Source organism: Ursus americanus, chromosome 21 (assembly GCF_024610735.1).
Source record: "Ursus americanus isolate L20-20 chromosome 21, mUrsAme1.1.p, whole genome shotgun sequence".
NCBI lineage: Eukaryota > Metazoa > Chordata > Mammalia > Carnivora > Ursidae > Ursus > Ursus americanus.
The window spans coordinates 47,643,556-47,658,837 of record NC_142147.1 but is presented as its reverse complement, the minus strand read 5'-3'; the positions used below and the strand labels follow the sequence as shown (position 1 = coordinate 47,658,837).

The window sequence follows — 15,282 nt, the reverse complement described above, 5'->3', positions numbered from 1 at the left end:
GAGGGGCGGGGCGGAACGTGGCGGAGCGCGCTTCCGCCGACGCGAAGGGCGGGGCCCCGGAGGGGAGGGGCGGGGTCTGGAGGATGCTGCCGTGAGAGGCGGAGCCGAGGAGATCCCAGAGGGTTCGTGCGTGAGGGCCTCGCGGTGTTTCCCCAGCGGAGAAGAGAACAGACTCCCAAGGCTCAAAAACTCATCTTTATTGGGAAGACTCAGAACAAACAACCTTTACCCCCCCACCTTCAAGCTCGGGGGAGGAGAGCTAAGGATCTGCACCTTTCTCCCATATGTACACTCCAGAATCCGCCTGGAGAAGGTGCCCCCATTCGTGGGGGCTGAGGCAGCTTTACAAGCTGGTGCATGGGAGCCAAGCCCCTTTTCCTCTCCGGAGTCGGTTTTCTCATTTGTAAAATGGGCTCAGGGGAAACCGGTGCTACGGAGCTTCTCACCAGCGCTGAAGATGTCCCATTCAGAAGGATGAGGAGGTCGGAAGACTGACCAAGGGTGGCCCAAGGGGATGGAGGTTCTGGACATCCTGGTTGGGTTTCCACGGCCCCTTCCACCTCCCTCCCTCCCCACCCAGCGCCTCTCCTCCAGCGCCTCGGGGCTACGTGGCCTCTGGCCCCGGGGACAGGAGGCCTCCCCCAAAGCCCACCTCGCGGTACTGGTTGGGGAACATGTTGCTGCCCACAAGGCTGGCAGTGCCCCCGTCCCCGGGGCCTGGGGCCTGGTATGAGTCCAGCGTCATTGGCTCAGGGCCGGAAGGCTCTCCAACAGCAGGCCCGGCGGCCCCATTGCCCGTGACAGCGCTGGCGAGTGGCGGCGCCGGGGGCAGCATGTCCAGCATGGTGAAAAGTGTAGGGGCCGCGGCGTCATCGTAGGCAAAGCCATCGTCCAGGAGGTCCGGCCCACCGGGGGGCTCCAGGCCAGGTAGGGACACGGTGCCAGGGAAGAAGTCTGTGTCCGGCAGCAGGGCTGACGGCGGGAGGAACGGGCCTGCAAGGGATGAAAAGACAGAAGGAAGTAGGGTGGCTTTAGCGGCAACTTCTGGCCACGCCCTAACTCCAATGCTCTGATAGTACTAAATGCATGATCACTGTGGCCTCCTTTAATCCCAAGGAGAACGCTGGGGTAGGGACGATCACCATTCTCGTTTTATAAGCAAAACGAGGCAAAATGATTCAGTCACACACAGCAGGTGAGTTGTAGCACCAGGGTTCAAACCATGCTCCTGCAAGGCTGGGTTGTTTTTCCAAAACATAAAGAAGTTGAAGCTCTAAAGTCACCCCTCCCCCAAATTATAGAGACCACCCAAAAAGTGAAATCCCCACACACAGGAGACCCAAATGAGAAGTCACCACTCCCCACACTGGAAGGTAAAATTATGTGTCATTATAGGAGAGTCTCTCTCTGAGACAAGACAAACCTCACCAACAAAAGTATATTATGCTTATCTCAGAAAGAGACCCAGGGCTGCTGGGGCTCTCTTTTCCAACCTCCCTTACAGCTAAATGTGGTCACGTGACTAAGTTCTCCTGGTTGGAAGGTGGCCATGATGGCTGGAGCTTTGGCAGCCATCTTGTACCATGAGATGGAGACTACGAGTTGAAAATGGCAGGTGCTTGCTTGGGTCTCTGATGATCATACAGCCTCCAAACCATCCCAGGACTATCTACCTCTGTTTATCTGAGAGGAGAAATAAAGTTCTAGCGTGTTGAAGCCCCTGTTAATTTGGGTTTTGCTGTGAACACATCTAAACGTGATCATAACAAATGCAGGTGGCATTCCTGTCCAGCCAGTTCCTAAGATCTCCTGAGCACTAACTCCATGCCAGCCACTATGCTAACTAACTGTGTGATATGACCTCACCAAATTCTAAAAAAGGACCCTAACAGGTAAGGTTTCCATCTGACAAATGAGATCCCAAAGAGGTCACACAGTGGCTAAATTCAGGCCTCAGAATCCAAACTTGGTCTGATTCCAGAAGCCACGCTCCTAACCATTATACTATCATGCCAGAGCAGTTTGCCCCAAGGATTGGTGGGGGGGGCTTTAGGCACTGAGAAATTGGGGTGATGGAAGAGGTAGATGAATGGCGGTGGCTAATGAAGAGAGGCTTTGAGAATTGGGGATTGAAGGCTGGTGAAGTGGGCTCGGGTTGGTGGTTGCTATGGGTGGAGCTCTGGGCATTGGTTACCGGGTGCAGTGGATGGGGGAGCAACAGGTGATACTTGAAACCTCCAGGGTGGGACTGGCTGGAGTAGTCTAGGCTCAGCAGACTCTGAGTTGGTGGGCTGGAAGCTGGGCACCCTGGGGTAGCTGGGGTAGTAGGGGGCAGCGCTCTTAGAGCTGGTGGTCAGCGGGTCAGGAGGCTTCTGATGGCGGCCAGATAGGGCTGCAGTTCATGGGACGTGGAGGCTGGAGTGTGAGCTGAGATGAAGGCCAGAGGGTGGTTGGGCTAGAGACAGGCTCTGAGTTAAGGTTGGCTGGCTCTGACAACCCCTCCCATTTATCTATCGTTTATCTACCCTGCTACCCATTCTATGGTGTTTCATCACTCATCTGTACACGTGCCCAGGGACAGCTCCCTGCTCCACCGCACACTCGGTGACCTCAGCTACGAGACTTTACCTTCTGGGCCTCGGTTTCTTCACCAGTAAAATAAGAGGGGTGACGCAATTGTGTCGATTCAACGAGTACACATACACAACGCACTTATGTGCCCATGATATAGTGTCTGTAAAAATAAATGCATTAAAATCTAAAAGGCCAATGAGGGAGGTATATGGTGAAACTTTTCAGAGGAGTCCCTGAGGCTCTGAGAGGTGGAGAAACTTGGTGAAGGTCACACAGCAAGTGAATGGCCCAGCAGAGATCAGAGCCTCCAGACTGTGTCCAGAACTGTTCTTTCTTGGGGCGCCTGGGTGGCTCAGTCGTTAAGCGTCTGCCTTCGGCTCATGTCATGATCCCAGCGTTCTGGGATCGAGCCCCACATCGGGCTCCCTGCTCAGCGGGAAGCCTGCTTCTTCCTCTCCCACTCCCCCTGTTTGTGTTCCCTCTCTCGCTGCCTCTCTCTCTGTCAAATAAATAAATAAAATAAAATAAAATAATAAAAAACTGAACTGTTCTTTCTACTTCATGCTGCTGCCTAAGATGCGAGTTTCTGGCCTTGGGGGAGCTTTCGGAGGGCCCCGAAGAGGCCAGAAGCAGGACTGCAGCTCACCCTCATCCCACCTCAAAGAACAGGGGCTTGCACTGAGCGGGGACCCATCTGAGCCATGACCCACCTGAGTTGGGGTTGGGCAGGAAGTGATCCAGGAAGGCTGGCTTTTTCTTCCGCCGTTTGCTCTCGATGCCATGGGGGTCTGAGGGAAGACAGAGATGAGGACCCCCGGACCCTCACAGCCCCTCCTCCGCAGCCTAGGGCTTAGCCATCCCCTCCCAGGAACCTGGAGATGGGCATGGAAAGGGGCAGAGGGGACACACCAGAGCTGTTCAGCTCCCCGAGGACGTCAGGTATCCCCCGTTTCCGCTTCTTGTCCACGCCATAGCTGTCTGTTCGGGAGACACCAGGGGCAATGTTATCCATCAAGAATAATAATTAAGAATTAATTATAGAGACCACTTAGGAAGTCATTGAACTGTTCTAGTTCTTGGCCAACTAATGCAAATAGATGTCCACATCTTAATCAGAATGAAACCCAAACCTACTTCTAGCCACACTGGCCTCTTTGTTGTTCCTGGGACGCCGCAGGCACAATCCTGCCTCAGGACCTTTGCACTTGTTACTCCAGCTGCTTGAAACACTATTTCCCAACTCCCACCACTTCCCCTGGAGAACTGCTTAGTCATGCCCACATTCTCAGCTCGGCGATCCCCTCCTCCAGGAAGCCCTCCCTGATCTCCAAGCTTGGGTCAAATGCCCCCTCTGAGCAATCTGAGTCCCCTGAGCAGTTCCATTCACTATAGGACTGTGAGTCTTATGAGGGTGGGGCTGGGGCTATCTGGGGTCACTGCTGTGTCCCCAGCACCACCCACTACAGGGCCAGGCATGAGCAGGCATGCTGAGGGGAGAAATAATCAAATACTCCTCAAATGCCATGAGGCAGGTGCTATTACTTCCACTTTACAAAGGAGGAGACTGAGGTGCAGAGAGAGGCCAAGGTCACACGACCGGAAAGAGGTGGAGCCAGGAACTGAACCCCGGTCTGGACAGTCATGAGCCCTGTGTTTTACTCCTGCCTCTTCCCCTGTCCCCTCTAGGCCAAAGCCCTGGTCTCTGGGCAGCGGGTCACCCTGGATTGCCATGGTTACCATGGTCCCGAGGCAGGTACGTGAAGGGCAGAGGCTCACTGCAGACCCCATCAGTAAGCCGCTGCAGGAAGACGTTCACGGTCACAGGCTCAGCGATTTCCAGGTCCTCGTAGGGCGGTGTCTTGAACACAATGGCAATCTGGCGGTGCACATCGGCCTGGGAGAAGTCAGCCCGGCCTTCCCAGGAGGCCCTGCTAAACACCACCGATATATCCTCTGGCGGGAAAGTGGGGACATCAGCTGAGCCAGGACACTGGCCCACCGGGCCCCCAACTCATTCAGCTGCCCCCCAAATCAATATTGGTATTCTCTTGAAAATACATATGTATGTATATGTATATACATAAAGTTCAAATACATTTGATTTAAGTGAGCTCTATGCCCAACAGGGGGCTTCAACTCACAACCCCAAGATCAAGACTCGCACGTTCTACCAACTGAAACAGCCAGACGTCCCCGATATTGATATTCTTTTTTTTTATAAAGATTTTATTTATTTATTCGACAGAGATAGAGACAGCCAGTGAGAGAGGGAACACAAGCAGGGGGAGTGGGAGAGGAAGAAGCAGGCTCATAGCGGAGGAGCCTGATGTGGGGCTCGATCCCAGAACGCTTAACCGCTGTGCCACCCAGGCGCCCCTCGATATTGATATTCTTAAGAATAAAACTAATGATGGGGGCACCTGGGTGGCTCAGTCACTTAAGCGTCTGACTCTTGGTTTCGGCTCAGGTCATGATCTTGGGGTCATGAGATCGAGCCCCCTGTTGGGCTCCGTGTTCAGCAAGGGGTCTGCTTGAGACTTTCTCCTTCTCCCTCTGCCCCTCCCCCACTCAAGTGTGCATGTGTGCGCATGCTCGCTCGCTCTCTCTCAAACAAATATTTTTTAAGATTTTATTTATTTTATTTTAGAGAGAGAGAGAATATGCACACATGAAAGCAGGGGGAGGGGCAGAGGGAGAGGGAGAGAATCTCAAGCAGACTCCCTGCTGAGTGCAGAGCCCAAGGAGGGGCTCCATTTCATGACCCTGAGATCATGACCTGAGTGGAAACCAAGAGTCAGACCCTTAACTGACTGAGCCACCCAGGTGCCCCTCTAAAACAAATAAATCTTAAAAAAAAAAAAAAAAAGAATAAAACCAATCATAGCAGTAGCAGCTAACCTCCTGTCGAGCACACATTGTGTGCCAGTCACTAAGTGTTTTATATATTTTTATATAAATTATCTCATTTAATCCTTTTGACAACCGAGAGGCAGGTAGAATTAATATCCCCACCATGTCAGAAGTCCCCCGGACCACTGTCAGATTTAGTGATTCACTAAGGGGACTCACAGGACTCAGAATATAGTCATACTCATGCTATGATTAATTATAGCAAAAAGATACCTAGCATCCTCCTCAGTAAAGGGAAAAGGTGCCTGGAGTGAAGCCCAGAGGAAACTGGTCACAAGCTTCCAAGAGTCCGCCCCCGGCGGAGTCACAGAGAACATGCTAATGCCCCGCCCCCCAGGAACAAACTATGACAACACATGTGAAATGCTCTCTATCACTGGAGACTCAGTACCCAGGGTTTTCATTGGTGGCTGATTATATAGGCACTCTGTGCCTGGCATACATCAAAATTTCAGACTCCCAGAAGCACAGCAGGTGTTCAGCACAATCCACACTGTCCATACAAACAGTTTAAGCACAGTGAGCCCCTCTCATCAGTCAGGGAATAGTGGGAGCCCCCTCAAAATCCAAATTCTCAAAAGCCAGCCAAGGGTCAACCTTGTAAGCAGGCCTTTCAAAGGATAATAGTCTCAGACCTGCTATGTTAACTCTTTGACACACCCATTTTAAATATGTGGAAACTGAGGCTTAGAAGGGAAAGAGACTTACCCAAGGTCACACAGCTGGTAGTGAATAGTCAGGATCCAGGACGCTCTTCTACCTGCTATTTCTTTTTCTTGTCTTATTGCATTGCCTCTCATCACACTAATTCCATCTACTGAGGCTTTATATATATCAAACACATGTAGGTTGCCTCTAAGTCACACAACAATCTTACGAAAAAAGTACCTTTAGGAAACCCATTATATAGAGGAGGAAGCAGAGGCACAGAGAGGTGAAGTCACTTGTCCAAGGTCACAAAGCCAACATGTGGTGGAGCCAAGATAGGAATCCAGGTGGGCTAGAGCTCTTCACCACCAGCTCCTAAGGGCTTGGGGAACTTACCTAATACCTCTGGGCCTAGTTTCCTCACCTAAACAGAAGCAAAATCAGAATACCTACCTCACAGGGTTGCTAGGAGGATTAACTGAATCATTCAAGTAAAGGTGCTCAACCCCCGTTAGGTATGATTGCTTTCACTGGCATTATGCAAAGTACTAGCTTCAGGCCTAGCACTCAGAAATTCTGTAGTGTAGTTCTTGGGTAAGTGAGAACCTATCTCATCCTAACACCAACTCATTTTAGGGATAAGGAAACAGAGGCTCGGTGAGGGGTGGGGGTAGTGAAGTCACCAGCCTGAGGCTGGACAGTGAACAAATGATGGAACAAGACCCACATCTGCCTCTAGTTATTCACGCACACGTGGAACGGTTCCCCTGCTCTGGCCCCAACTCCCAGGACCCTAACAATCTCCTTGGCATTGCTCACATCTTGGTTCAAATATCACCTCCTCTGGGAAGCCTTCCAAGGTGGCCAGACTATGTCTGGTCTTCCTGCTGTTTGAGTGCTTTCGTCCAGTGTTAGCATTTGGTCTTCTTCCCTCTCAGCAGGACTCACACTTGTAACTTGTGTTTCTTTCCCTCCCCCGCCGACTGAACTGGGAGCCCTGCGAGAGCAGAGCCCGGGCCGGTCTCTGTCATCACTGTGTCCCAGCACTGCCTAACACAAGGGTCCAGTGCACAGGAACCACTCAATCTCCATTTGTTCGTTCACTTAAAATTTTCTAAGAACCTCCCACTGCTGGGCATATATCCAAAAGAACTGAAGACAGGTGTTCTAACAAAAACTTAGGCACGAACGTCCGAATGTTCGTAGCAACACATCGCGATAGCCAAAAGGTGGAAACCACCCAAATGTCCACCAAGTTACGAATGGATAAACAAATTAGATATCCATACAAAGGAGTATCATCCCGCCATACAAACGAAGCACTGACGCGTACTATCCCGTGGATGAATCCTGAAAACATTAAGCTAACTGTAAGAAGCCAGCCACGCAAGGCCACATAGTGTAGGATTCCATTTATGTGAAATGTCCGGAAGAGGCAAATCCCCAGACAGAAACGGATGAGTGGTTGCCAGGGGCTGGAGGAGGGAAGATGACGGAGTGACTGCTTATATAATGGGGTATAAAGGGGTATGGGGTTTCTTTCTCGGCTGATGAAAACGTTCTGGAACTAGGTAGTACTGGCTCCACAACATTGTGAGTGTACTAAATGCCACGAATCGTACACTTTAAAATGGTTTTTAGGGGCGCCTGGGTGGCTCAGTTGTTAAGCATCTGCCTTCGGCCCAGGGTCTGATCCCAGGGTCCTGGGATCGAGCCCTGCATTGGGCTCCCTGCTCCGCTGGGAGCCTGCTTCTTCCTCTCCCACTTCCCCTGCTTGTGTTCCCTCTCTCGCTGGCTGTCTCTCTCTTTCTGTCAAATAAATAAAATCTTTAAAAAAGATAAAATAAATAAAATAAAATGGTTTTTAAATTTTTTCTTAAAGAATGAAACTTGTGCTCCCCCCAAAAAATGAACAAGTAAAAGAAATTTTTTTTCCTGAGAACTTCATGAGTGCTTGACCTTGGACCGAGTAGTCTGGGGGACACAACTGCTCACCGTGACAGCCCAGCCCTATACAACCCAGTGGGGCAGACAGACATTAACTACATAATCACAGAGCATGAGAAAGGATTGGAAGGGATCCCTGAGGCCGTGACAGTTTCTCCCACTCTGCTCCCTTCTTGCCCCGTTGGCCTTGCTGCTCCTCCAGCAATGAGACCTGCTACCACCCCAGGGCCTTTGTACGTGCTGTTCCCTCTGCTGAATCACTCTTCCCTAGAGAGTCACACAGATGCCTCAAGGCTCCAATGACATCTCCTGACAGTGGTCTTCCCTGGCCCCACTGAGTAAAATTGTGCCTACAACCCCTCCAGCCATTCCTCCCTATCCCCTTACTCTGAATACTACTTTTTCCTCCATCTTCCTGAAGTTTTTTCAGCTTTCTTCTTCTTTTTTTTTTTTTAAGATTTTATTTATTTATTTGTCAGAAAGAGAGAGTGAGAGAGCACAAGCTGGGGGAGTGGAAGGCAGAGGGAGAAATAGGCTTCCCACTGAGCAGGGAGTCCAACATGGGGCTCGATCCCAGGACCCTGGGATCACGACCTGAGCTGAAGGCAGACGCTTAACCGACTGAGCCGCCCAGGTGTCCCTCAACTCTCTTTCTTCCTTTTTTTTTTTTTTTTCGGAAGAACGATTATGAGCACAGACCACCTTCATTCAAATCCTGTCTCTTCCTGCCTAGCTGTGTGACCTTGTGCAAGTTACTTAACCTTTCTGTGCCTTAGTTTCCTCATCTATAAAAGGGAGGTAATAATTGGACCTACATAATAGAACCGTTAGGCAATCAGATGATCTAATGGGTGAGGTGTAGAAAGTGCTATTATGAGCTCGGCTCATAATAAGAGCAAGATACATGTTCGCTGGGGCGCCTGGGTGGCTCAGTAGATTAAGCGTCTGCCTTCGGTTCAGGTCATGATCCCAGGGTCCTGGGATTGAGCCCCGCATCAGGCTTCCTGCTCCGCTGGGAGCCAGCTTTCCCTCCCCCACTCCCCCTGCTTGTGTTCCCTCTCTCGCTGTCTCTCTCTCTGTCAAATAAATAAATAAAATCTTTTAAAAAAAAAAGATACATGTTAGCTCTTTAATACCCTTGGTGGTGATGTTATTTATAATAGAGTCACAGGATGAAGAATGCAAAGGATACAGAAAAGATATATACAGTAAGACGGAAAGCTCCGCCAGCCAGGCAATGCAATGTGCACCTGTTGTTGGTTTTATCGTGGCGGTGGTGGTGTTGCTGTTGTTGTTATTGTTGTTGTTTTAAGTAGGCTCCACACTGGGCGTGGAGCCCAATGCAGGGCTTGAACTCACGACCCTGAGATCAAGACCTGAGCTGAGATCAAGAGTCAGAGGCTTAACCGACCGAGCCACCCAGGCACCCACGCCTGTTTTTTAAAAACCCTATTTGAAGATGGGACATTGGAACCCACATGAACAAAGTGGAGGAGATACTTCTGCCACTCTCCGCTTTCTTCATCTGTAGCCCTCATCCAGCTGCCCTAAAGCATTTATTCACTCAACTCCAGGATTTTAATGTCAGAGTCCCCCGGAGCTCGTGGTGGGCACAGCCTGGCACCCAGCACGGCCAGCACACGCAGCTCTCCATGTTTGTACATGAACCGGTGAGTGAGCAGCTCCGTGCGGGAATAAACCAATTGGCAGTTGCAGTCTGACTCCAAAACCGGAGTTCTGGCTCCTTCCACTGCGCCGGCCCCGTTACCCAGCTCCGCCTCACACTCCCACCCTCCCAGGCTCCCGGGCTCCCACAGGCACAAGCCACCTGACGCCACTCCGCCCCCGCGCTGTCCCAGGTCCCTCACCTTTCTGCACCTTGTCGCACAGCAGGTAGAGCTCCTCGCCACCCGTGCACGGCCCGCTCTCCTTGTTGATTCGGCAAATCCGCAGCTCTGATGTGTTTGTGGACTCTGCGCAAGCGCGAGAGGAAGTGGTATGTAAGAAAACATGGGAATTCAGTCGTCAAACCCTCAGCAGGCAACCCGTGGGGGCCCACCCTGCACCATGCAGAGATGGGAAATGGAGAAGCCGGGGCGCCCCATCCTCCCCGGGACCCCGCGGTCCGGGGAGAAAAAGAAGATGCTCAGACAGAGGGGTCGATGGACAGTCGCGAGTCCTCCATGCTGAGGCACAGTGAGTGTCCCGCCCAAAGGGAGACCATCAGCCCTCAGAAGAGAGTTGGCGGGGTCAAGGATCAAGACCATTCTTAGACGAAGATTAATGGCTTGAAATCTATAGTAGACACCATCGTTTTGCCTGTCTAGCAGTCCCAGCCCTTCTGTTGACAGCCCCTCTATTTCCCTTCCAGGAAACAGCTCCCTGCCCCACCATGCCCCCATTTCAGTCCTGGGGATTGGGTAGGGCCAGACCCACCCCCTAGCTCAGCAGTGATCACGTGCCCCAAACCTGGCCAATTAGAGCATTGCATCCCTCTGGCCAGAGCTGATTGGTCACAGAGGAGCACATGACCCAAACCAGGCCAATGAGAGATAGCCCTGAGACTCCAACCAAAAATACTGTGTAAGAGAAGCTCTCTTTGGACATGGGGGAGAGATTCCAAGCTGGTAGGATATAAGCCTAGAGGTGCATACAGTCATTTTGCCTCCATCATGGGAGGGCTGTGCCAAAAATTACTCTAACTTGAAGGAAGTACAGTTGAGAGATGGAAAGAGACAGGTCCCAAATGAAATTGCTGAGTACCTGGATACAGCCAGCCCTGAAGCACTTTACTACCTCTGGACCTTCTTAGTTAATGGAACAAATTCTTTTTTTTCCTCCTTCAGCCCATTTGAGTTGGAATTCTATCACTTGCACCCATAAAAGCCCTGGCTGGATTAATTTCTCTCCCCATCTTGATGCTTGTGGCAGTCACTATAGGCTGCTAAAACCTAACAGCCATTCCCAATCTCCTCTTCCATGCCCATATCCCTCTCCAGACTTCCTTGCAACTAGGGGCCACCATGAGACCCAGTTCTGGCCAATGAGACACACGCAGAAGTCTACCAGGGGGATTCTGGGGAATATATTATTTTCTGTATAAAAGAGAAAAGTATTACTACTCATGCTGCCTCTTCCCTAGAATTGCCTAGTACAGTGGCACAGGTTGTGCACTCTACAATACGAGAAGGCCTCGTGTCCATAGGCTACCTCATAAATGCTGACCACTGGAATTGGGCAGTGTACAGCCTGCACACCATACAGGGTGACACTGCCCATCATGCCTTGAACACAGACATGATATCTGGAGCTGTGGCAACCAGCTCACGACCAAGGGAATCACAGAGCTGAACCAGTGCCTTGATATTGCTGGGCCGCTGAACCAACACGAACAGACTTAATATTGAGACAAATAAAAATAAAGAACTCCCTGTTCGTTCACGCCATCATACGTGGGGCTTTCCAGTACTTGTAGACAACGACAATCCTAACACCCCCAGCACCCTAGACTCACTCTTGTCATAGACAGGCTCAGACAGCACGGGGTCCATCCTGCGCATCTGTCCCTGCTGGTCCCTATATGAGGCCTGGAAGCAAATCCTCACGACATTCATGTCCACCTCTTGGTGGTTCTTCAGGGAGCCGGCTGTAGGGGAGATACGGGAAGGCTGAGGATGGGGGACGGAGATGGCAGGGAGGGAAGGGATGGGGCTGCGGAGACAGGGGATACCCGAGACGGGAGAAGGTGAGGGGAAGGGGTGGCAGAGGGTGCGAGGGGTTCAGGAGGACGACACGGTCAGGCTGGTTTCAGGGACTCACCATTGTAAGGGTCGATGCCCAGCTGAATCTTCCGCTCAATGGCGGCCTCAATCTCCTTCTTCCGCACACACTGGATGCCCAGATTGTTAAAGCTGAATGGGGAGGGGGAGGAGTGGGTGAAGGGAGGTCTCATGACGAGGCGGGTCTAGCCCTAAACCACAGGAGGACTCCGGCAGATGCTGCCTCGGGGCTCACAGTCTCAGGGGCCCCAGCACCAGGAGGGGCCCGGGGTCTCAACCTCTCAGGAGTGTTGGGGATTCTCGAGAGCGCCTGGGAGTGCCCCTCACCATTGCCACATGAAAACACTGGCCCACCTCCTTTGTAATAAGAAAACTGCAAAATAAACATCAATGCGATTTTTAAAAAGCTCATCAACACGGCGAGGATCAAAACGTTTGAGGACGCTCTGTCCTGGGGACGTTGTGAAGAATCAAGCACTTTCCCCCACGGCAGGTGGGACTGTACATTGCTCCAGCAGTTACGTCTCGGAGGACAATATGGCAGTATTCATTCATTCCACAAATGCTTCCTGAGCACCTGCTGTGTCCCAGGCAGCGTGCTAGGCACTGGGGAGGGCACAGCGAGGAACAAAAGAGAAAAGCCCTGCTCTCACGGACCTTACATCTTCGCTAAATTAGAAATCACTGAAAGGTTACAGTGAAAGTAAATTGCTGAAGTTAGAGACAGCGAGTTCATCTCTAGGAATCTATCCTACAGAAGATATATACGTAAAGAATGATATATACGTAAAGCCATGCATTTAGTAACAGGGCCACAGGAGCTTGGAACCATCCTAAGGGCCCATGACTAGGGAGCTTGCTCGATTAATGGTATACAGCTGTCTGCTGAAATACTATGCAGCCAAGAAAAAGGATAAAGCAGCTCTAAATGCTTATAGGAATGATCTCCAAGATGTACTGGAACATAAAAATGAGGTACAGGTGTCTGCCACCATTTGTAAGGGGAGAAAAACATACACGTGCATAGAATGTTTTTAATCACCTCCAGGAAGGGCCACCAACAGCTGCATGACCAAAGATGGAAGGAAATTTATTTTTCACTGTACAGTCTTTCTGAATCTTTTTAAAAAATGTATTAAAAACGTATAAATAATCAATGAAAGAAAGAATGATCTTGAAGATAAGTCAGGTCTGGAGTCAAATCCCTGCTCTGCCATTGGCTGTCTGGGCTCATTTACTCCTCCAAGTCTCAGTTTCCACCTCGACAAAATGGGGATAAATACAAGTGTGTGTGAAGGTGTGTGCAGCAGGGGGCCAGGCTTAGGCACGCCCCTCCACCACCCCCAGGCCTGGCCTTGGTCTTCCCGTCCAGGAAATGCAGTGGGGGAGAATTTGGCCCAGCGGCCCCTTGCCCTAAGGTCTCCCTGGGCATCTCCATGACCTGGGGTGAAGGGCTGGGGGTCAGGGGTCGAGTACCTGTGCCGGGGGCTGACATGAGGCCGGAGCCTCACCCTGCAGACGCCGTCGGTGCAGTCTTTCCCCACGAGGCTGTGGGGGTGGACTCGGTGAGGCCAGTCCTTCCACACCAGGCAGGCGGTCACCTCCACCTCCCGGAGCCCTCCACAATCCCGGAGCTGCAGGGAGACAGGTGCACTTTTGGGGTCCCATGGCAGACACCTGCACCCATCCAAACTCTCCGGGGCCTCCTTTGATAGCTCCCCAACCTTCTCCCCCAGGATGACGGAAGGGGGTTTGTTTAAGACCCCTCTGAGATCCTAAACCAAAGGCTTCCGACTGGTGGCCTGGGGGCCTCATAACATGATAGCTGCCCCGCAGATGTGCCTTCTTCGGCCACTATGAGTTTTAAAAACATGGATGCACACACGGTCTCAAAGTACTTCCCACAGACAACTTACTAATGAGGAAAGCACCTTCACAGCGGAAAATGCACTGGACACCACCTAAATCAGGGATCAAGGTCAGCATCACCAATACTGGGCCAAAATGACCTGGGCAGTCTGACGGGCTGCACTGGGAAGGCACGACATCACTTCTGTGACAGCCCCCCAGAAGTATGTCACCCGAATCTCACCGTGATTCTTCAAATGAGCCCAAATCGGGGGTCATCGGGTGAAAAAAATCAGGGTTGTGAAAGCCAATAAAAAGATGGGCATCATATTTCAGTGAAAATCGAACAAATAATGTATTTTGACTTGGCTGGTAATTACAGTGTATATGTGTGTAAAAATGTATAGAGCTGGACACGTAAGATTCAATCAACTGGATGTTGATTAAAAAAAGGGGGGGGGAGACATGACATATCCTTAACCGGATGCTGGATTAAGGAGGAAGAAATAACTATAAAGCGTATTTTGCGGACAAGTGGGACATTTAACGCATTGTTTGATACAATGGGATATTGTTAATTTCCCCAGGGATGCTAATAACATTGTCACCACGCGGGAGCTTACTCGCAGAAGGTGCCCACTGAAGTGTCTAGCGGTAAAGCAACGTGATATCTACAACGCAGTGCAAATAGTTTAGCAAAAACAACGTGTGTACTTGTCCGTCGCACGCGCATGCGCATGTGTCTGTATGGAGGAACGTGACACAGAGAAGGCGGCAAAATGCCAACTGGCGAATACAGCACAGGTGCTCCTTGTACTATTCTTCCCATTTTTCTGTAATTAAAAAATGTTTTGTCCAAACTCATCAAAACGTACACATTAAATATGCGCCCTTTTGCATATATAAATTATACCTCAATAAAACTTTTTTTAAAACTACAAAAAAAATTTTTTTTGTTCAAATTTGGGGAAAATTTGGAGCCTGCATTTGAAAAGGATGAGACAGGGGCGTCTGGGTGGTGCAGCCAGTTAAGCCTCCGACTCTCAGCTTCACTTCAGGTCAGGATCTCATGGTCATTGGATCATGCCCCACCTTGTCCTCCCCGCTCAGCTCCGAGTCTGTTAAAGTTTCTCTTTCCCTCCCTACCCCCTCCAATAAATAAATCAATCTTAAAAATAAAAATAAGGGCACCTGGGTGGCTCAGCTGGTTAAGCATCTGCTGCCATCAAGGACCCTGTAAAGCCTGCTCTGAACTTCCAAAGCCCTTGCCTACCTACAAACAAATAATGAATGAGTGCATCTCTGCGGGGGAGTACCGCCCTCTAGGGGGCATTTGGGATATTGGGGGGGGTAATGTGGACTGACACAATGATGGGGACCCAAGCCCACAGCAGGCAGGACCCAGAGCCAGTGATGTCACACAGTCTGCAATAGCAGGGACAGTCCCACACAAGTCCTGCAAGACTTCTGATCCTGCCAATATTCACATCGGGGACAAGCCTGTTTAAAATGATCAGAGCCAAGAACCTAGCCATTTTACATATAGAGTCCTTTTTCCCATAATTTTTTTTTCAAG

At 50.7% G+C, this 15,282-nt stretch overlaps 1 protein-coding gene across 1 annotated transcript in view; it reads right to left on the bottom strand.

Annotated features, from left to right (window-relative positions):
• Window positions 1-182: 182 nt before the first annotated feature.
• Window positions 183-15,282, bottom strand: part of RELB (RELB proto-oncogene, NF-kB subunit) — a 28,473-nt gene continuing 13,373 nt past the window's right edge. Inside the window, exons 4-11 of the mRNA XM_045812412.2 lie at window positions 13,335-13,492; window positions 11,899-11,990; window positions 11,594-11,725; window positions 9,948-10,052; window positions 4,312-4,527; window positions 3,484-3,552; window positions 3,285-3,362; window positions 183-993 (exon numbers count right to left, since the gene is read on the bottom strand). Of these exons, the coding sequence (XP_045668368.1) occupies window positions 605-993; window positions 3,285-3,362; window positions 3,484-3,552; window positions 4,312-4,527; window positions 9,948-10,052; window positions 11,594-11,725; window positions 11,899-11,990; window positions 13,335-13,492 (1,239 nt within the window). The 3' untranslated portion in view covers window positions 183-604. The remainder of the gene's footprint in view (window positions 994-3,284; window positions 3,363-3,483; window positions 3,553-4,311; window positions 4,528-9,947; window positions 10,053-11,593; window positions 11,726-11,898; window positions 11,991-13,334; window positions 13,493-15,282) is intronic.